At 47.2% G+C, this 19,388-nt stretch overlaps 7 protein-coding genes across 7 annotated transcripts in view; 3 read left to right on the top strand and 4 right to left on the bottom strand.

Moving 5' to 3' along the window:
* TREMEDRAFT_60511 (uncharacterized protein) overlaps positions 1-1,703 on the bottom strand; it is a gene marked incomplete at both ends in the record, with an annotated part of 3,273 nt that extends 1,570 nt beyond the window's left edge. Inside the window, 3 exons of the mRNA XM_007002779.1 lie at positions 75-615; positions 668-1,265; positions 1,336-1,703. Of these exons, the coding sequence (XP_007002841.1) occupies positions 75-615; positions 668-1,265; positions 1,336-1,703 (1,507 nt within the window). The remainder of the gene's footprint in view (positions 1-74; positions 616-667; positions 1,266-1,335) is intronic.
* A 961-nt stretch (positions 1,704-2,664) lies between these two features.
* On the top strand, positions 2,665-3,864 carry TREMEDRAFT_71208 (uncharacterized protein; the record flags this gene model as incomplete). Its single annotated transcript, XM_007003034.1, has 4 exons — positions 2,665-2,691; positions 2,896-2,928; positions 3,018-3,114; positions 3,167-3,864. 4 exons carry the CDS (start codon positions 2,665-2,667, stop codon positions 3,862-3,864), a joined length of 855 nt encoding a protein of 284 aa, XP_007003096.1.
* Positions 3,865-4,664: 800 nt separating this feature from the next.
* TREMEDRAFT_27309 (uncharacterized protein) lies at positions 4,665-6,531 on the top strand (the record flags this gene model as incomplete). Its single annotated transcript, XM_007002274.1, has 9 exons — positions 4,665-4,753; positions 4,796-4,842; positions 5,006-5,173; positions 5,216-5,241; positions 5,285-5,321; positions 5,372-5,440; positions 5,568-5,809; positions 5,938-6,198; positions 6,367-6,531. The coding sequence occupies 9 exons, from the start codon at positions 4,665-4,667 to the stop codon at positions 6,529-6,531; spliced, it is 1,104 nt and encodes a 367-aa protein (XP_007002336.1).
* A 477-nt stretch (positions 6,532-7,008) lies between these two features.
* TREMEDRAFT_27405 (uncharacterized protein) lies at positions 7,009-8,534 on the bottom strand (the record flags this gene model as incomplete). The annotated part of the gene is made up of 5 exons (XM_007002287.1): positions 7,009-7,265; positions 7,442-7,551; positions 7,693-7,798; positions 7,853-8,191; positions 8,288-8,534. Coding segments are annotated over 5 exons (1,059 nt in total), but the record flags the coding sequence as incomplete, so codon positions are not given.
* A 595-nt stretch (positions 8,535-9,129) lies between these two features.
* Positions 9,130-10,920, top strand: TREMEDRAFT_71207 (uncharacterized protein; the record flags this gene model as incomplete). The annotated part of the gene is made up of 7 exons (XM_007003033.1): positions 9,130-9,295; positions 9,435-9,608; positions 9,649-9,731; positions 9,978-10,085; positions 10,143-10,284; positions 10,497-10,674; positions 10,787-10,920. Exons 1-7 carry the CDS (start codon positions 9,173-9,175, stop codon positions 10,918-10,920), a joined length of 942 nt encoding a protein of 313 aa, XP_007003095.1. The 5' UTR covers positions 9,130-9,172.
* Positions 10,921-11,114: 194 nt separating this feature from the next.
* On the bottom strand, positions 11,115-12,961 carry TREMEDRAFT_28204 (uncharacterized protein; the record flags this gene model as incomplete). The annotated part of the gene is made up of 5 exons (XM_007002379.1): positions 11,115-11,761; positions 11,873-11,957; positions 12,232-12,366; positions 12,757-12,796; positions 12,843-12,961. Coding segments are annotated over 5 exons (1,026 nt in total), but the record flags the coding sequence as incomplete, so codon positions are not given.
* A 2,645-nt stretch (positions 12,962-15,606) lies between these two features.
* Positions 15,607-17,066, bottom strand: TREMEDRAFT_42942 (uncharacterized protein). Its single transcript, XM_007002515.1, has 7 exons — positions 16,848-17,066; positions 16,769-16,803; positions 16,696-16,700; positions 16,531-16,653; positions 16,166-16,393; positions 15,947-16,027; positions 15,607-15,879 (listed from the first exon to the last, which is right to left on the bottom strand). Exons 1-7 carry the CDS (start codon positions 16,881-16,883, stop codon positions 15,743-15,745), a joined length of 645 nt encoding a protein of 214 aa, XP_007002577.1. The 5' UTR covers positions 16,884-17,066; the 3' UTR covers positions 15,607-15,742.
* Between the last annotated feature and the right edge of the window lie 2,322 nt (positions 17,067-19,388).

Raw genomic sequence — 19,388 nt, 5'->3', positions numbered from 1 at the left:
CAGGTTGATGCCTCCCGCGCGAGGGCCTGCTTTCGGAGCAGGGGAGGGGCTGGGGAAGGGGGCCGGTGTGACACTTTTAGCTTGGTGAGGCGAAGGGATTGTTGGTGATTCTTGCAATGTAACACCCAAAACCGATTGTGTTTGTGCTATAAATGGGTCTAGAGCAGAGGGAACGGCCTGTTGTCGAACAGATACGGCAGGAGAAGGAACAGGACCAACAGGGGACATTGTGGGCACCTTTTCGGAGGTAAGATCCATTTCGGGCTGGGGAGGACCTTGTTCAATGGAGAACGGACGAGCCCGTTTCGGTTCGGCCTGGGACTCTTCTACATCCTCCAGGGCACGCTTGTTCACAGGAGGATGAACAGGACTACTTCGGACAAGTATCGGAGAAACCCCAGCTGGCAAACCTGCAGAGAAAACGGGGGGGGCGGTTTCGGAGGGTTCCTTTTCGGGAACAACATCGGCAAATTTTGGAGGGCGGGGAGGGAATCGTGGCCTCTCATTTCGGGCTGTAGATGGTTCCGGTTGAGGTCCTTCTTCCCCATCATCTTGACCCAAGCTGGAATCTTGAACAAGAATAGGACCAGCTGGAGAAGACAGTTCTGTTTCTCCCTAAAAGTCAGCTGCTGAGACTTGCTTTCAGTTCGGAACCTAGAAAACTCACCTCCGAACGAGGTTGCTCTCTAGCAGACGTAGGCGCTTCGGTGAGAGGTTTCGGAGAAGGTCTGACAACCCATTTCGGACCGGGTTTTGCAGCATCCCCAGCTGCGACAGTGCCTCCCCTAGCAGTCCTACGCTTGTCCTTCGGTCCTACCGGTTGCTGCAGTGGCGCATTTGAGAACCCAATCGCCGTGGAAGCTGCAGGGGGAGCTTTTTCTTTTCCCTTTCCTTTTCCTTTTTCGGGAGGGGGGGGAGAAACCGATTTCTTGGGAGCCGAAGCTCTTGTGGAGCGTGTTGTGGTGGCTGGCCGGCGAGGTTTCGGAGGGGAGGGATGTGGTGAATGTTCAGAGTCCGATGAGTCCGAATCAGAATCCGAGCTGTCCTCAGGCTTGTCCTGACCTTGTGATGACTTTTTCGGTCGTTTTTCACTTTCGGAGGACTCTTCGACAAGGAAATTGGTCGGCTTGCCCTTGAGGGAGCAGGTGAGAGGGGGCTTTGTGGAGTTATAACAGTGCACACAGACACGAAACTTTCCTTCGTCCCAACGGTTGAGAAACACTGGTCGACCATCAGGTACATTGACACATTTCACTTCGGGATGTCTGAGATCAGCATTGAGTTTCGTTAATTTCTCCCGAATTCGGGAGCCATATTTGATAAACCAATACTCACGTGTAATTGAAAGCCGAAACACAAAACTGGACATGACAGTTTGGCTTTGTGGCCGACTCATCCGCCGAATAACATCGTGACCCTCTAGTAATCGCCCGAATACCCTCTTCCTTCATTTGTTTCGGGGTAGCTTCCCGAAGTCCTAGCTTTTCAGCAAGCTGAGGAAGATACTTCGGCTCTGCATGCCACCAGGGCTGGAGGTAGAACCCTATCTCAGCTTGAAAAGAACGAAGTGATTTCTCATTCTTCCAAATGGGGTGTTGTGGCTGAAGATACTTTTGGAAGTGAACATGGTCGGGGTGTAATTTGTAACCCTTCGGAGGGTTTACACTGGATTTATCTGTTTTTGGGTCGAAGGGGTTCGGCATTTTGAGAAAGAGGTCAAAGAGGTCAGAGAGATTGGGAGGAAGGGGGAGTGGGAAGACTCTAATTTTGATGATAAGATAATTCGGACGAGCCAAGGCGGAAGGTGAGATGAAGCACACAGATGCAGAATGAGCAGTGAGATCAGTTGAGAGTGAGCAGTGGAGAGCAGATGAAAAACGCTGGCTAATGTATGCTGGAAAAAGATATGAAGATACTGAAGTGAAGTGAAGTGAAGAGAAGAAGTGAATTGAAGGAATGAAAAAGGGGGAAAATCGCGTCAGCCCGTGTTAGTACTTAGTAGAAGTTCAATCAACACATCACCATCAGACACGTCAACATGATGGATCCTTAAGAGAGTTTTGTGCATTCAGAGGATGTATTACCATGAACATGAACATACATACATACTTACATACATGAAAGAAGCTATTCACTTGGGTAGATTGGTAGTCAGTAGTGAGTATGTGACTATCACCGAAAGCTCCCGAATTCGGCCGAAAGGGGACCGAAAAGGAAGTAGGATTTCGGGCTGGGGACATTGCCCATGCCCCTGTGGTCAATACTCCGAAAGCTGTGCCGAAAATGGTATGAATAGACTCAGAAGGCGTCAGGCATTCCAATGATATCAGAAAAGCCACGGAAAGATGATTTTTTAATAGTGAAGGTATTTGGGTCAGTAGTGACGGGATATGGGAGTTGAACGTCGTATTTTGGGAGAAAGTGGCAAAATTTCGTCGGGATTAATTCGAGTTCCGTCGGGATTATCCACTTTTGCGACGAAAGACGGAAAGATGGATGGATGGTGCCTGAACGAGTTGAGTCACGTGACGTCTTTCTTTGAGCTGAGCAACCACTCGAACTATCATGTTCAATTGCCTCAAAGTAGACTTTTGCCTCAGGTTTCAACTCTCACACACAAAACAGTAAAGGCCCAATAGCAGTAGAAGCGGCAAATACACAGAAATGACTCTCGCAACTCTATCGTTCAAGGTATGTTTGTCTTCCTCTGCTTTCGATTTTATCTCTCTGTCCTGCCCACCCTTCAAAGCCTTGCTTCTTGCCTGTGAATACTGTACATGTGTCCCTGCCTCCCTCTACTTTCTCTCATCTTCGAACGTTTGTGCTGTATTTTGTCGACTTTTTCAATTTTTCAAGATGACCGTCTCAATGGACCTCATGACTGACTCGCGACAGACTGAATTTGCGGTCGACATGACTTGTCAAAACGTATGTCTATATTTCCATTTACACTCAGACGTATCGGTCGTCACCTCCCGCCGCAATAATTCGAGTATACGAAGTATCTGATCTACCAGTGCGTCGACGCAGTGTCAGAAGCTTTGCACGATGTACCCGGCATTGAGCGATACGACATAGATCTCTCTAAGAAACAAGTCACTATCATCGGTCGTAGTGAGTTTGCGTTTGACCTTCTTCACTTCATATGCCTCAGCTTATAATTCAGCACCACCGTCACATCTTCTATCCGCTCTTAAAGCCACCCATCGTCAAGTCATCGTCCGTGGCTCTTCATCAGCTTCTCCCTCCTCACAATCCCAAGCTGCCGTGTCTATCCTCGAATCTCCCCTTCCTATCCCATCCTCCGTTGCTTCAACCTCTTTCCCCGCATTGGCAGGTGAAAACCCCGAACGTGCTTTGCCAGGGATGAATGAAGCCGAGTTCACACAGAAGGTATTTGGAATCTGTCGTTTTGTACAAATAGCTCCGAAGCTCGTCTTGATGGATCTCACTGTTCGTCTCCCCCCTCTAGCTCGTGTGGGTTTAGGTCTGGGAGAGAGATACGACGTCTACATCTCTTCTACAGGTAACATGATATCTCCTCCTGAAACGACCGGAAAGCCATATCTGCGTCTTGGACAGGTCAAATTGGACGAGGGCGGATATGGTGATATGTTCCGCGAGGTCGAAGGTGAATTGTGGGAATGGATAGGGAGGGGATGTATTGTTCAAGCTGCCTCGGCGATCTCGGCGGAGGAGAAGGTCAAGATAGAAGCGACGCCGACGTCGACCATCGGCAAGATCTTCGCCGGTGTGGTTGCTCGAAGTGCGGGAGTCTGGGGGAACGATAAGACTGTTTGTGCCTGTAGTGGGAGGACCATGTGGGAGGAAGGGAGAGAGATGGAATTGAAGAGTATGCTTTGATGTATGTAGTGACTTGATATCGAAATGATGTATCGACTTCTGCAGCTCTTGTCTTTGCGGTGATCAGAGCATCGTATTGGTAGGTCGACCTAGAAGATGATCAGTCAAAAGTCACTCTGCGCTCCGTGAATCCAGGAAAACCTACTTCAAAGTTGTATCAGCACGGTGAGATCCTTCTTGCTTCAAAAGAGAAAGGGTGCTTCTTGGAGGACGACCTCGACCCACTATGTCCCGAATTCCCATATCAGCCATCCGATCCAACATATCCCTAGTACTGCCCAGAAGACCAATAAGCGCCATCTTACTCGTTCTCTCTCTCTTACCTGCCTAGTGTGCACGCCCACCTCCCTTTGTTCTGCCGGTTCGACAACATAAATCGTCGTTTTTTCCTCCCTGGTGTATCTTCGTCCATTGACGATGGTCACTACCTGCCTCGTTGTGGTCTCCGAGGTAACGGAGATGACCATGCCCCTCTACCCTTCCTTCATGAGGCATTGATGGAATACGTTGACCATCATCAGTCTTCTATTGAGAGAAAGTTGTTGAGGATTGTGTGGTCACGTGATCACTTTCTCCGATCATCGGACCGCTTGTCCTCACTCAAATGTTCACGCTGTCCATCACTGCGTCACTTGCATGCCTTGACCTCACTCACAGCGCATGCCAGACATGCCTGCGACTATTTGATATGCTGTTAGGTGCGTGGATGTAGGGTAGACACTTATAATTGTGATACTCTTCACATTTTATCATTTCATCCCCTCTCTATTCTCCGTTCCATCCCTCTCTCCCCGCGTAAAATGGACAATTCAATCATCAAAAGCTTTGTAGAGTCTTCCGCGGCCGAATGGACATTGATACTTTCTCTCGTCTTTGGAGGATGTTGCTCGTACGTTTGTGTATTTCTCATAACGATGAAGCTGATGGACAGCAATGTATGGGCACTCGAAGCTGTCTTAAGGGACTATCCTCATTCCGGTGCGTCCCGAGTCATTTCACACATACTCCCACAACCACCCACATCGGACCAGTCAGACTCGTTCAACTCACTGGGGCACACTATCGCTATGAAGCTCAGAAGTGATTTGAAATCGGTCGAGCTATGGTGGACCCTGAGATATGATGTGTAACTGATGTATAGGCACATTCCTCACTTTCGCTCAATTCATCTGGGTAGCGCTGCAAACAGCTTCCTCTCAACTGGTTCTACCCCCAGGAAAAGGTTTCCGTCTACCTCAACTAAGACAGCGCAAAGTACCGATGAAAAGATGGATCGTTCAGACCGTCATGTTCGTTCTCATCAGTCTTAGTAAGTTCCACGTGGGTAACATGATGCCGTGCTGATGGATAGTGAACAACGCTACGTTCGGTTTGAAGGTATATTCCCTGCGACATTGCTGATGTCATGGATTGATGATAGATACCCATGGTCGTCCATATCATCTTCCGTAGCGGAGGTAAGTCTCTTCTACGCTGAACTGCTCGATCGATGGCCGTTAATGGGAAGGACTGTGTATGTCCATGTTGGTCGGTAGGTTGTTTGCCGGGAAGAGATATTCGTTTGGACAGATCGTAAGTCCTACTCGACTCATACCTTCATCCTCTGTCAAGGCGCCGCGCGAACTGTCTTCACAAGACGCATTGTTATGTCTTATCAGTTGAGAGAAATGATGAGGATCACTAACTTTGATTGTCCTCCGGAGCCCTCATCACCGTCGGTATCATCTTAGCCACACTTTCAGCTCCTCGACCACATCGTCCAACAGGCCCGACTTCTCTTTTCAAAAGCCCCAAATCGCAGAGCTGGGTTCCAGAGCATTACGAATACGCCGTTGGCGTAGGATTTCTATCAATATCACTGGTACTGGGCTCTTGGCTGGGTTTATGGCAAGAAGAAACGTACAAGAGGTATGGGAAACAATGGAGGGAATCTTTGTTCTACAGTGTGAGTACATATTTTCTCTTTTTCAACTATATTTCCCCGTTGAGTCGCGCAAAAATACTCCGTTCAAGCGAAAGAGAGAGAATATTAGCCTCAGCTCTACTGGAAAGGTTGTTAGCTGATTCAAACAGCATTTCCTCTCCATCCCCTTCTTTCTACCTTTATACAGCAACATCACTTCCACTTTCCTTGCATATACGCGATCCCCTCCTCTACTTCTCTTCGCCCTTCCCTCCGCTGCCCCAGCGTCTATATACACATTTGGACCTCATCACACTACGCAACAGTGGTTGGAATGGAAACCCGTTTCTGTTCCCGGAGCCCTGGTTGCTTTGCTGGTGAATGTCACCACGCAGGGATTATGCATTAGAGGTGTCAATCGTCTTACCTCGGTAAGTTCTCCTCCATCCTCTGTTGCCCCTAATCTCTCTCTTTGATACTCTCCTCTCCCTCCTCTGGTATCTTCCATAACTCCCTCTTTGCATCCATCCAAGTTTCTTTCAGTGATCGTGGTCAAAGAACAATGTCAGTCCATTCTTTCTAGCCTTATTGACTTACAGCGCGTCAACGCTACAACGGTCAACCTCGTCCTTACAGTCCGCAAGGCGATCTCGCTCGGTATAAGTGTATGGTACTACGGATCTGGTGTGACACCAGGTCTTTTTTGGGGAGGGATCATGGTCCTCTGTCAGTCTCTCCTTCTTCCACTTCATACGTACCACTGACGATCAGCGGGAACTCTTCTATACTCAGTTTCAAAAGGTCTATCGTCACAAGTAGCATATGTCGTTGAGAAAAGCATCAAACTTCCCTTCGACGATACGGAAGTTGACCAAATTGAGGATGAAGACGAATTAGACATTTTAGATGCCGACGTGAATAGCGCCGTGGTATCTCTTGATCAAGTGGAGATTCATTTGGAAAAGATAGAAGAGGTCGTCGTTCCTGATGACACTGTTCAGTCGGAAGAGTTGATCAAGTCAGTAGCTGAGATGTCTGAGGTCGAAGAAGGGGAAGGATTGAGGAAACGTTTGGTACAATCGACCGAGGATGAATCATGAGATTCTATTCTGACGGAAGACACACACATCGAGAGTGATCATCTACACACGTTGCATATTGCATCTGTTCATACTGTAGAATGATGATTGTATTTATCTGTATGCCAAAATGCATTTTCCATTTCACATGATATAACGTGATTAAATAGTTGTGTGAAGGGGCAATGGAACGATAAGCGATTGATGAACTACGATAGTAATCTCATTGTCGCTTGAGCAACCTTGGTCGTTGACTGACAACCCTAAAATATTAGCTGAGCACATGAGGTATGTGGTGAGAGTGAGGACTGACATTTTATTACCGTTCTTATCTTTTGGTCGACGGGTTCGTTTACCGCGAGTGAGCCAGCCGTATATTGATCGAGGATGTTTGTTTCCCTTGGACTTTCCACGACCACCTGGGAGTGAGCGTCGGCTATCCTTGAGAAAAAAGGTCACATAGTGTGCGCTTTTGTTACCCTCTACTGGCCAAAGATGCAGGCGCTATGTGGATGACAGGAGGGAGGAGGGGAAATGAGTCTAAGGGGGAATACAGAGGAAGGAAGGAAGGAAGGAGAGAGAGCTAATTACTCACCTCCATGAGGATGATCCGCAGCGTTCATAGCTACACCTCTGACTCTAGGTCGTATACCTAGCCATCTTGATCTACCTGCCTTTCCGAGTTGTCGAGAATGATGTTCTTTACTGTCTAATCAGTTTCATTCAGCAAAAAAGTCCATTGAGCATGACCATCTTTTCGTCATCATTCCTGGGGCGATACAGATGTGGAACGAAGAAGTGTTGATGCAAATGAAGAGATAATATATATGAGGAAACTTGACTCACTTGCTCACTGTCCCAATGGTTGCTACACACCCAGGTTCTACCCTTCTAACTTCCCCACTTTGTAATTTTATCAATACCGAACCATTACTTTTTATTCTCTTTCCATCTTTATCCAACCCACCACCCATTTTCAAGATATCTGAACCTCCCAAAGCCTCACCCTTAGGTCCATGATGTGCCACAACTTGAGCATTACTACCTGCCGATCTACATAATAACATTTTCCCATTCGCACTCAAAGCGATATTATGTATCACAGTTCCTGGTGGAATTAAATAAAGTGGTAAAACATTACCTATCTTTAAAGTACCAGTTCTTAATAAACCTAAAGCTCTAGAATCTGATGTATCTCCTGATTGACCTGCTATTCCTGTCCAACCTTCAACAAAACCTGCTGGTATACCAGAACGATAAGAAGTTACAATATCACCTGCTCTTAAACCTTCAGGTGCTAAGATGTATGACCAACCAGCTTTCACTTCATCTCTTTGCGGCTTTTCTCCTAGAGATGAAGTTTTCTTCTTGGGTAATTCGGCAAGTATTGCACCTTCTTCAGGGGAAACATTTGGGGATGGGATTGATGATATATTTCGACGTCGGATAAGTGCGATATGAGAAGATCTACCAGGATCATATTCGATTCTAATAACATCATGTTCTCCACCTTCTAATCGGTAGAAATCGACGGTACGTAATCTACGTCGATGACCACCACCGACATGTCGATTAACAATTCGACCTGTATGATTACGACCTCCTTTTTTTCTTTGAGGTAGAGTGAGTTCACGAAGAGGTTGACCGGAATAGAGATGGGGATGATAAGGGTGGACGAGATGACGAAGGGACTATAGAGTCAGTGTTAGTGTCAAAGTCAACTCTCTATGATCATACACCAGTACGATCAAACGTTTGTACATATTTCAGACAATAATGGGTACGATCAGGAATATATGAGGATAGACAGAAGGTCGACTTGTGAACTCACAGGGATAGCAGGGAATCCTTTCCCAGTGTATCTTTTCAATATAGCTCCACCTTGTTGTGCATTCCTCCCAGTGCTGGAGGTATCGAACAAGACGTCCGGAGCATCTGAACGTACAGGGGGAACGTCGGTTTCTGTGGCATACCTTCTGAGTGGGGTAAACCTTGAGGACGATGCTATTGTCCACAGAAGTGATCTGCGAGCTCCGGCTGTGCCTCTGACCAGTGCTGACATCCTCGTAGGGTGGAATGGAGACAGTGGACGAGGGAGTCCTGATGGTGAAAGAAAATAGCTAGAGTATGAAATGAAAATGTGGTCGAAATTGTCAGAATGGCAATCTCGGGAAGGCTGAGTTTTCTGGGAAATTTCAATGGTGATTTTCTCTGAAAACCGAGTTTTCAGTCACGCTCATGCCCACTTTGTGACTTTCGTCCTCCAGAGCTAAGTAGTATTGTACGACTCTAGAGTACACTGTTGCTCTTGATAATCGACTTCAAGATGGTTTCCCTCACTATCACCTGTCCTGGGAAACCTACCATCCATCTAGACTTTCCCTCCAAACCTCCAGGCGCGATAACAGTAGCCGATATCAAATCTGCTATTCAAGCGAAATTTCCAAAGGTGAGTTTCTTTTTCACTCCGTCTTTCTCGCTCTCCCTCAATCGTCTGTCTTGCTCTGCTGAGGAGTCTATGAAAGAGTGTCATGAGTGCCAGTTGAGATAGCTCATCGAGTGAAACCTGTCCAAGAGCTGACCATCAGTTCGTCCCCGCTAGACAACGACTGACGGCACCTTCCCCTGCTGGACTTAAACCTGTTCCTCTAGTGGATGAAAGCAAGTCTTTGGACGATTATGGGGTAGGCGAGGGAGGTCAGTTGAAGTTGAAAGATTTGGGGAGACAAGTGGGATATAGGGTTTTATATCTTTGGGAATATGTAAGTTGTGGAGAGTAATGGTAATGTCAGCTAATTATAGGCTGGACCAGTGTTTTTGGTACCGATTTGGTTGAGATATTCTTATCTTCTTTGGGGAAAATATGAACAGTCTTCTCTTCAAATGTGAGTTCCGTCATTCCCCCTTACCCTCTACCCCACCTACTCACCTCTCACACCCTCGCGTTCTTTCTTTTCCTGTGACAATCATCTCCAATAATCCCAAGAGAAGGACAGAATTGCTCCACTCACACTGGGTGAGCAGAAATGATATGACAATAAATCGACTAGCTTCGGTCGGGGCAGTCAGAAGTAGTTTAGACGTACTCGCCTGTGATGATTGCTCAATAATTACTGCGTACTCATTGACAGTGCCGTGGAACGGATCCTCGTCCTACATTTTCTCAAACGTTTTCTCGAATCTGCATTCCTTCATTCCTTCTCCCGTGCCACACTGCCCTTAGCATATGTCTTCCGCAAGTAAGTCTCTCCCTTTCTCTTGCAATCACTCTAATGAAATGAATAGCTAATTCTCAGCTCTCTGTATTACTGGGGAGTATGCGGTTTATTAATCCCCCTCACACTGTTTCGTCCAGCATATGGGAACGACGGATTGGTAGGTAAATGGGCCTTGCTCAATTCTCCTGCATGGGTAGGAGGATGGAGTATTTTCATCTTGGTAAATCCATCACTTGACTTCTTGCACCCTTTTCTTAATCCCACACTCAATGACCCATGTTATGCTGTATTATCTTCATCTCCCACCTTGAGTCATACCGTGTTTTCCTACACCCCATGTGACCCCATCCCCTTCTCTAGGATAAGGAATCGTCGGGATGAGAATATGAAGACTTGCATACCATTGCAAAGACTTCGATTGCTGACAGGTAGATCACCGAGCTACTCAACTTCAACGCCCATGTTCATCTTCGATCTCTCCGTCAACCACCTGGCAAACCTCGCAAATACCCCACTGGCTTCGGTTTCGGTCATGTGGTCTGTGCGAATTACTTTTTCGAAACTCTCGGCGTTTGTGCATTGGTCATCATGACAGCTGGTGATTTTGGTAGTAAGTCAAGTACTCCTTATCCTCTGTCGCTATTTTATCGTTCTACATAATCGTCTTGCTTACATTCCCTTATCACGCTCGTCTCATTTGGTGTTGCCGAGCTGATCACGAGCCATCGTTTATCTCTCCATTGCGACTTTCTTCATGCGACTTTGGTCTTCACAGAAGTACGCAAGATACAAGAAAGAATTCAACCCGAAAGTCTTTCCTGGGAAAAGGTGGAAGATGTTTCCTTTGGTTTACTAAATCACACGTGGATTGGAATGGCAATTCACATATAAAATAGTCACCTTTGATATCAGGACCAAATGCAACGATTCATTTCTTACATGGACCACGGCTGGAAAACTGATCTGTTTATGCCGGACGTGGAGTGTAACATACAGTTCTATGTGCTTACAACAAATAGCTGATTGAATAGTTGAATCCTGAGTACCAGTCTAATCGCTTTCATACCCCGCTAAAAACGCGATTCCCCCTGGTACGACCTCTTGAGCACCTTGCGTCTCACTCGACATCTGCTTAGTCTTTGATATCGTCTTCTTCGGAGGCCCAAAACCAAAGAGCATATCTGTCGTTGCTCCAAAAGGATCATATTTCCTTGCTGTAGATTTTCTCAACAAACTTCCCAAATCCGGTTTTCCCTTTCCATCCTTCAATTTCATCTTTTCTTCCACTACCTCCTCTATTCCTCCATCTGACAACTCTTCTTCGTCCTCCATTCCTGGCTCACGATCAGTAGATGACGGACCAACAGGTAATCCCGCTCTCTCCCTTTTCACCTCCCATAAAGCTCTAGCATCTTCCACATCTTCTTCTCCTAAATCAACATCACCATTCAACCCATATTGTTCTCGTAATCCATCATCCCTATTCTGTTTCTCCAAAAGTAATTTCTTTTCCTCTCGGAATCGTCGACGTAAAGCTGACGAAACGAGATAAGGGTCAGAAGATAGACGATCTGATTGATGTGATAGTTCGGTGAGACGGGAAGAATTTGTTTTCGCCCATTTTTGTTGATTGATAGTTTTCTCTACGTGACCAAATGGATCGGCTGGAGGTTCTGAGGCCGAAGGTGCTTCGTTGTCTGAACGTATCAACTAATAGGTTTTCAACGATATACACGGCAAAAGTGAGGGGAGTTCAAAGAAGATGGAGATGCAGAGAGGAAGGAGTGGTAAGGTGAAGAACAACTCACCATGTACGGCATAACCTCCATTAGCAGAAGGATCCCAATCTTCATCTTTCTTCCTAGCTCCTTCATGTACGATATAAGCTGCGTTCTAATTAAGTGTCAGTCGAGTCTTGCGCTCTTATAAGTCTTACTCCCAGAATCACCAATCACATGGCACACTTCAGTCTCTCAATTCGATGAGAAGGCTAGAAAGCGTAGAAACACTGAAATATTGACAGTGGAAGTTTGCTTCAGATAGATCGACAATGTAGAGGAGAGGATCTGGTTGGCGAAAACAACATAACTTAGACGAGTGGGACGAGAGCAAAATTGGAATATATGAGTTGAGGGGAACGAGTAACTAGAAGGTAATACGAACTCACCTTGGGATCCGTCCGTAATTCAAACCATCCTGAACAAAGATGACATTTACATCTAAATCCGAAAATAGGAGTAGAATAATAATTCCCAACTTTCTTTTTTTGAGCGTTATAACGAACTCCAGCACCTATATGAGCCTAAAACCGTCAGATAACTATTCCCAACTCTGAGTACTCTCCATGCCTCAGAATCCCAGATGTATTATATCCTTCGTGTCCGTTTTCTTGAAGCTTTTCTATTACGACTAATTCAAACGTTCGTCGACAGCATGAAATTTCTGGATTGAGGTGGAGTTTAAGGACTGTGAAGATGCTCCAAAGAACGGGAAACGACAGGCAAAAGTCCTGTATGCTCAAATGAATATTAAGAGTCATCCTCATGATGACATCTCTCGTCCTTGCACTAACAAAATGATAACGTCGAACCGGGTAGAGGTGATGATCATACGGAAACATTGGACAGCATGAAATAGTGTAACAAAGATAGGTATATGTAAGATGGGACGAAAACTCGTAAAATGAACTCACCCCACAACTCCCACACCAAATATTGAACGGTAATTCGAACCTTTCCCTTCAGCTACTAACCTTTACCTGTGATAGATAATACATACCGAACTATCAAAATACCTTTATCTATATCTTTCGCTCTTTTCCCCAAAGCATGTTTTTTACCTTGATGAGCGTTCAGGGTAGAATTTTGACGGGGATCGAAATCCGGGGGAACGTATCTGACCTCAGCTATCTTCTCACATACACAAGGTGAAGCCTCAACAACTAGAGTTTGACCAGTGCTTTGAACAAGCACAAAGAGAACAGGAGGGAAGATACGCACCTGTTAAAGCCCTGCATGATTCTCAAATACTGGGTAGTGTAGACGAGATGAGAAGAAAGAGAGAGAGACGAGCGAAAGGTGCTTGATGGTTTGGTGGCGAAAGGTTTTGAAAGGAACGGTAAATTATGAATGCTTTACATGCGATGCTATGCTGACACTATACTACAACACCTACTTTACACCAAATCTCACTATGGCCCCATCTAACTACTTACCCCCAAGAGAGCTTTCAATGCAGTCTCATCAGACTCCACATGTGTCACTTCTACCCCACCCTTCTTCTCTTTCTCAGATGCCACTTCCTCCCCAAGACTCTCGCTTCGCAATTCAACCTTGTGGTCCGGTTCAGATATCACAGTCTCTTTCTGTTGTGGAGTGACAGTGACGGGAGGAACTGGAGCGTCGGTCTCGTCTGACCAGAGGATCTCGCCAGGTTTACCTAGCCATACCCATGATTTGTGGTTTTTGTGAAGTGTGCCGTTAGGTTCGATGAGGACATCTCGGCTGACAAGTTCCATAAGGATACGCGCGACATTTGTGGCGTCCTGAGATAATCAATTTCCTCGCCATTATTCACAGCTGGACCAGATAACTGAAACCATAATGGGGTGATCATGATGAGGACTAGAGATTGGTATGAGGAATGGAGATCAAGGTATATCGAGAAAGCCCAACCACTCACCGCTACACCAGAATGCTGTTGTCCTTCAAACTCCAACCCTAAAGCCTCAAGCTGTCCTGTGATAGTGAAAAAAAATCTCTTCTTTGAATCGCTCTTCCCCGCTGTTCTTCCCGTTGATATCCTACTCAATGCCCGTTTGTTGGCAGGTTGATCAGGATGATTTTTCACATACTCGGCCCGTCGAGCGGTTTCTGATAGATACGTATGCGTGGCAAGTTTGATGTTGAGATAAGGACCGAGGAAGTATCTGGGGTATCGGACGGGGGAAAGAGGAGTGATATGTAACTGCTTTGGGACCTTCTTGTCAGCTTTTCCTCTCACCTTTTAGGTATATATCTTTGACGAACAAAGTCACGGAGATCCCAAGGCTATAACGTTAGCATAATAGTCTGCATCCCTGACGTCAAGACTGACCCCATCAGTAACCCAGAGAGCATCTTTCAGTTGATCACCATCTCTGAGATCCCATTTATCTAACCATGCTTCAAACTGTCGGACCACTTCCGGGAACGCGGGACTGGCATCCACAGTTTCCTGATGTTCAGCATCAGCAGTGAATGTGGTGGGGGCAGCTGACCTGAGTGATGCGTGTGAGACTTTTGCAGAACTCTGTGAGCTGAGGCCGCCAAGTAGGTTTGACATAAGTGTGAAACGTATCGATGATTTTGAGGGTCTGTTCAGGAGCTGACGAGGATGAGTCGGAACCGCTGGAAATCGGCACTGAAGATGACGTAGATGAGGTTGTAGTCGGGAGCTCTTCCACCCATCGAAGCAGCACCACAGGGAACTCCTATGGTGTCAGCTTTGACGTCCGTAGTGAGTCATGGTCTGCAGATGACTGGAGAGAATGATGAGGCTGTTTGGGCAGGATGAGGTCGTGGGGAAAAGGGGGAAAGTAGGAAAGCCTCACAATAATCTCATTTGGATAATCAAACTCTTTGCCTGACCGACAAGTCGCCTCCACGTCAAAACATAGAAGACTCCTATACTTTCCATTCCTCCTCTCTGAGGTCTCTTCACCCGATCTCCCAACTTCTAGCTCCTCACTATTGGAGATACCACGTGGAGCAGTAGGGTCGAAACTGGGTGCCGCCCCGTTGAGCTTTGTCTTGTTCTTAGTTTCGATCGGCGTTTCACGAGTTTCAACATCTGAGGTGTCGTCGATTGTCTCTGGCTGACGAGATGTAGAACGACGAAAAGCGTTCAGTAGACGACTGAGATGTTAGATCTCAACTCGATTCCAATGAAATAGAGAGAGTCAGTCAGAACAAGGTAAGCGTTGAGAGAAGAAGGGGGGGAACCTTACCGGAACAACGTCTCTTTCTTCCCTTTGGGATCCAGACCGAGTTGCTCGAGAGATTCACGCATCTGATTCACTGTGGCTCTCTTCGTTGGTCTACAGAGAGGGACAGGAGTGGATGAGCCGTGAGTCGGAATGGACATGCGTTTCTCCAAGAAATTAAAAGAGTGATTTCAAGGATATGAGTAGTGTGAGAAAGGAGAGGAAACGAAGATTAAGCTCCAAAGGGCAAGATGGAGTGCGAGTGAAACCACAGTTCTACTGGATGTAAGTAAGAGATCGAGTGAGAGGCAAGAAGACAAGAGATGATGATGAGAGATGATGAAGTAGAGAGATCAAAGTACAAAAGCAATGTAGAAATCTGAATTTTCTGGGCGCAAGTAGCGATCGAAGTAACGTGTCATAACTATGTGTGTGCCACTCAACGTGACTGCAGCTCATTGATCATTGAACTGTAGTACAAGACACTGTCTAGCCGAAGGTAGAGAGCTGGTAGCTGAGAAGGAAATATAAGTGCGAGGTACATTACAGATAGGGAACAGGATGACTTGAAGAACCATCGGTCTAGCATGGTAATACATCTCGCCCATCCAGGCGACTAGAAGAGTTCCTACACAATTGAGATATCGGCCCTCTGCCATCATATATTCTGTTCGGCCCATACCCATGTTCTTGATAGACCGCATCAACCAAACGTTCATGCACAGCACTTGGAACCTTGTTTGGCGCCACCGTCGTCGGCTGTGGGCGCCACCAAAATTGTCTCGCCGCCGGCGGGCTTGATAACGTCTCCGGAGGAGTCGAGAGCTTTGGAAGAGACAATGCGGTAGATATCTGCCTGTCAGTGTGGCCCTCGGTAGGTGTGAAATTGATATGAATGATGTTATGTGAAGAGACGTACCAGTGAGAATGTTTTGGAAAGCAGATTCGACGTTTGAGGCGTCGAGGGCAGATGTCTCGATGAAGGAGAGGTTGTTCTCAGCTGTGCGGGTCAGTCACTGGTCCACATGAGGTCGCATCTGCCTTCTTCCCCATTGGTTCTTGAGACAAAATCCTTTGACGAGGTTGATGCTTGGGATCTGAAGATGATAAAACATGAAGGTTAAAGTGAAATTCTCACTTGAAAAGGCCTTCGCCTCATCTGTTGGGACCGCCCGTAGATGTTTCAAATCGCTCTTGTTCCCCACGAGCATGATGACAATGTTCTGATCTGCATGGTCGCGCAATTCTTTCAACCATCGAGTGACGTTCTCATAGGTCGCATGCTTGGCAATGTCATACACCAGCAAAGCGCCGACAGCACCTCGATAGTAGGCTGATGTGATTGCTCGGTAACGTTCTTGTCCGGCTGGATGAGTTAGCTATATCCAAATTTCCTCTTGTACCGCAGCGATACACATGATGACAGATTCAGTAAGTGAGGAGGGAAAGACAAATGTTGCAGTCAAGGAGGGGTCAGGGAGTGATCATGATCATGAAACCCACCAGTATCCCAGATCTGCGCCTTGACAGTCTTGCCATCGACATTGATGCTCCGCGTGGCAAACTCGACCCCGATGGTAGACTTTGATTCAAGATTAAATTCGTTACGGGTGAAACGTGAGAGCACTGTGATGAGTATAGTATCTATGACAAGTGGGGATTACTCACGATTTCTGCGACGGATAGCAAAAGAGACCAGGTAAGCAAGACAAACGGGTAGTCGCATCAGGGAAACACTCACGACTTTCCGACACCAGAGTCACCGATCAACACCACCTGCGGGATCAGCTCGGTCACAAGACGGCGAGAATGAAGCTGACCTTGAAGAGATAATCGTAATTGCTACCTTCTGCCATGGTGACGATTGTACGGTCAGGAAAGATTCGATGTGAGAGATAAAGGTAGGCTCTGCCTGATATGAAGGTTGTAAAGTGGCCCGTGAGATGGAAGATGTGTGGCTACTGAACGAGAGAACGGATCCGTAGCAGAAAGTGATGTGTGCGTATCAGATGACCGGAATAGGAGGTTATGTGAGTGAGAGAGAGATAGAGAGAGTTGGGTGAGTTCACTTTGTTCCCCTTTGTGGTCGTCGTTGCTCGCGTGTCAGATGGCGAGTGCCTCTGGCGCGACCCAAAAGGCGGCGGTCCCCACTCGGGGCTGGGTCCACCCATCCGGACTCTCGGCGTTTTGAACGTGGCAGCTGTAGACGACGAGCTTTCAGGAACGAGAAAGTTTGAAAGTGACGTGAGTGGGGAGGATGATGACATTGGGGATCGGGGATGTGGGGTACCTCTCAACGAACAGGTGGCCAATGTCGTGTGTCCTCAAACACCTTTTCAACCTGTCCGACACCCTCTTCAAGGGCATTGGAACAGTGGCACTCTTTATCGTCAAAAACTAGAGACGGCAGCGGAATTGTAAGGGGACGGTGCACCCCACTTCGCGACGACTTTCCCACTTCGACACCTCCAGGGGATAAAGACGATCACCCCTACCAAGTCACAAAAGTAACGTCGAGCCGTGCCTCCTTCTCATCTCCTTCAGTTCATCTTCTTACCATCCGATATGGGTTCCAACAAGCCCTCACGCCAAAACACTCCTTCCCCTCCCTCGAATCTCGGGTCCACTTCTGGAACTCACAGCGAAGAGAATGCTTGCCTACTTCCACCCTCACGACAGACCCCTAATCGGTATCATCAACCCGGTACGAGAGCCCAACAAATCCGGAAATTCTCCACCAGTAGTCGGAGTGTCAGCGGCAGGAGTCTCTTGGGGTTTGGGGGATATGGTGCGACAGACGATGTGAATCCGGTGTATCAACCCGCCAGGGTGACCAAGGAGGGTCAGAAGGTGAGCTAAGTGTCTCATTTTAGATGTAAGTGCTCACGACTTAGAGGGTCTTGACAACAATACCTATCGTGGCCAATTTCTGGGCCTTGGTCCTAGCTGTGCTTCTGTCAGTCGTCACGACAATTCTGCTGGCGGTGAATGTCGTATGGGAATTTGACGTTCCTCAACTGCCACCCAAGTAAGTCCCTCCATCTCTCGGAGGCGCAGGAGTACTCATATCGTAGGAGTAACGGTTTCGTGGAATTTTGGATATCTGCAGTTGGCTCTTGGATCGGACTGGCTGGACTTTTCTTCGTGCGTCCGGCTTTTCCACTGGATTTAGGTCAAGGTTGACAGGATAGTTTTCACACCCTTCATATCTCTTCTTTGTGGCCTCCCTCATTGCCTGCTTACTCTTAATACCTATCACGCTCCTGGCATCGACCTCCCCTTCCCTGCAGATGGCATATTGGCCATTTTTCCTCGTCCCCCTTATACCAGCTGCGACCACTATTTTCCTATCTCTCTTAGCTAATTACTTGGTGCGAAGGGCAAAGTGGCTCGAGAGTATGCGAATCTTGCGAGCTTTGACTACACATGGGCGAGAAGACACCTGGGCACGAGCGTGGTATGGTCTGCGTGAGAGAGGATGCTGGGGAGGATTTTTACGTCTCATTAGGGGTATCGCTGGCTTCATTTCAGGTTTGGCAGGAGTGACAGTCGTCGTGGTGAGCTCACACCAGTCAGACAGGAAATATGCTGATGTGCAGTTGCTCCTCGTTGACATGTGCATAACTGCCTATGACGGGACGACACCTTTACCCTCTCCCTCCTCTAAAATGGTCACTGTCTCTCCTCCTTCTTCACCGTCCAGCGTTAAGGTTCATCTCGCGTGTGTGGAACCTGGCAACGCTACTGAGAACATCGGAAGATTTCCCTACAGACGACATGATCTGCCAACGATTCTATACGAAGCCCCTTCCGGAGTCCCCGGCTCCTTGGCGATTTTAAACCCAGCTGTCAGCCTCAATAATGATGACATTCCGGGGCGATGGATTTTCGAGATGCAGGAGAAAGGTGAGGTGGGTAGAGTGTGTATATGGGATCGACCCGGGTACGGTTTCTCTGAGGTGTTACCTCGTGCCGATCTAGGGGATGTGGTCGATGCGTTATGGTTGGCCTTGGAGCAGGCGGAGGTTACCAAAAATACCAAGTTTGTGCTTGTGGGTGAAGGTTACGGAGGGTATGTCTCATCTTCCTTTTTCAGCCCGAACTTATGTTCGGCGAGTCTGGCATGACCAGGAGCTTACAGCGCAGCCTGTTGACGAGAGTCTTCGCCTCTCGGCATCCCTCTTCGATCCACTCTTATCTTCACCTCGAGGCCCAGACATCTCTCACTTACTTCTCGCCACCTAGGGGTGACTTTGCCGGTCCAAAATTACTTCTGCACCGTCTATCCACCAGAGTCCTCCCGTCAATACTTACACCACTATCTATCACCCGCTTACCCTCTCTGCTTTTAAGACGATCAA

Source organism: Tremella mesenterica (assembly GCF_000271645.1).
Source record: "Tremella mesenterica DSM 1558 unplaced genomic scaffold TREMEscaffold_2, whole genome shotgun sequence".
NCBI lineage: Eukaryota > Fungi > Basidiomycota > Tremellomycetes > Tremellales > Tremellaceae > Tremella > Tremella mesenterica.
This window is presented reverse-complemented; position numbering and strand designations above follow the sequence as displayed.

What these genes read in the sequence shown, in the direction of transcription:
- TREMEDRAFT_42942 (XM_007002515.1), bottom strand. Translation starts at nt 16,883, where the DNA reads ATGGCAGAAGGTAGCAATTACGATTATCTCTTCAAG. An exon ending in GGCGCAGATCTGGGATACTG is followed by an intron (nt 16,394 to 16,530) that starts GTGGGTTTCATG and finishes TAACTCATCCAG; the next exon opens with CCGGACAAGAACGTTACCGA. An exon ending in TGAGGCGAAGGCCTTTTCAA is followed by an intron (nt 16,028 to 16,165) that starts GTGAGAATTTCA and finishes TGACCCGCACAG; the next exon opens with CTGAGAACAACCTCTCCTTC.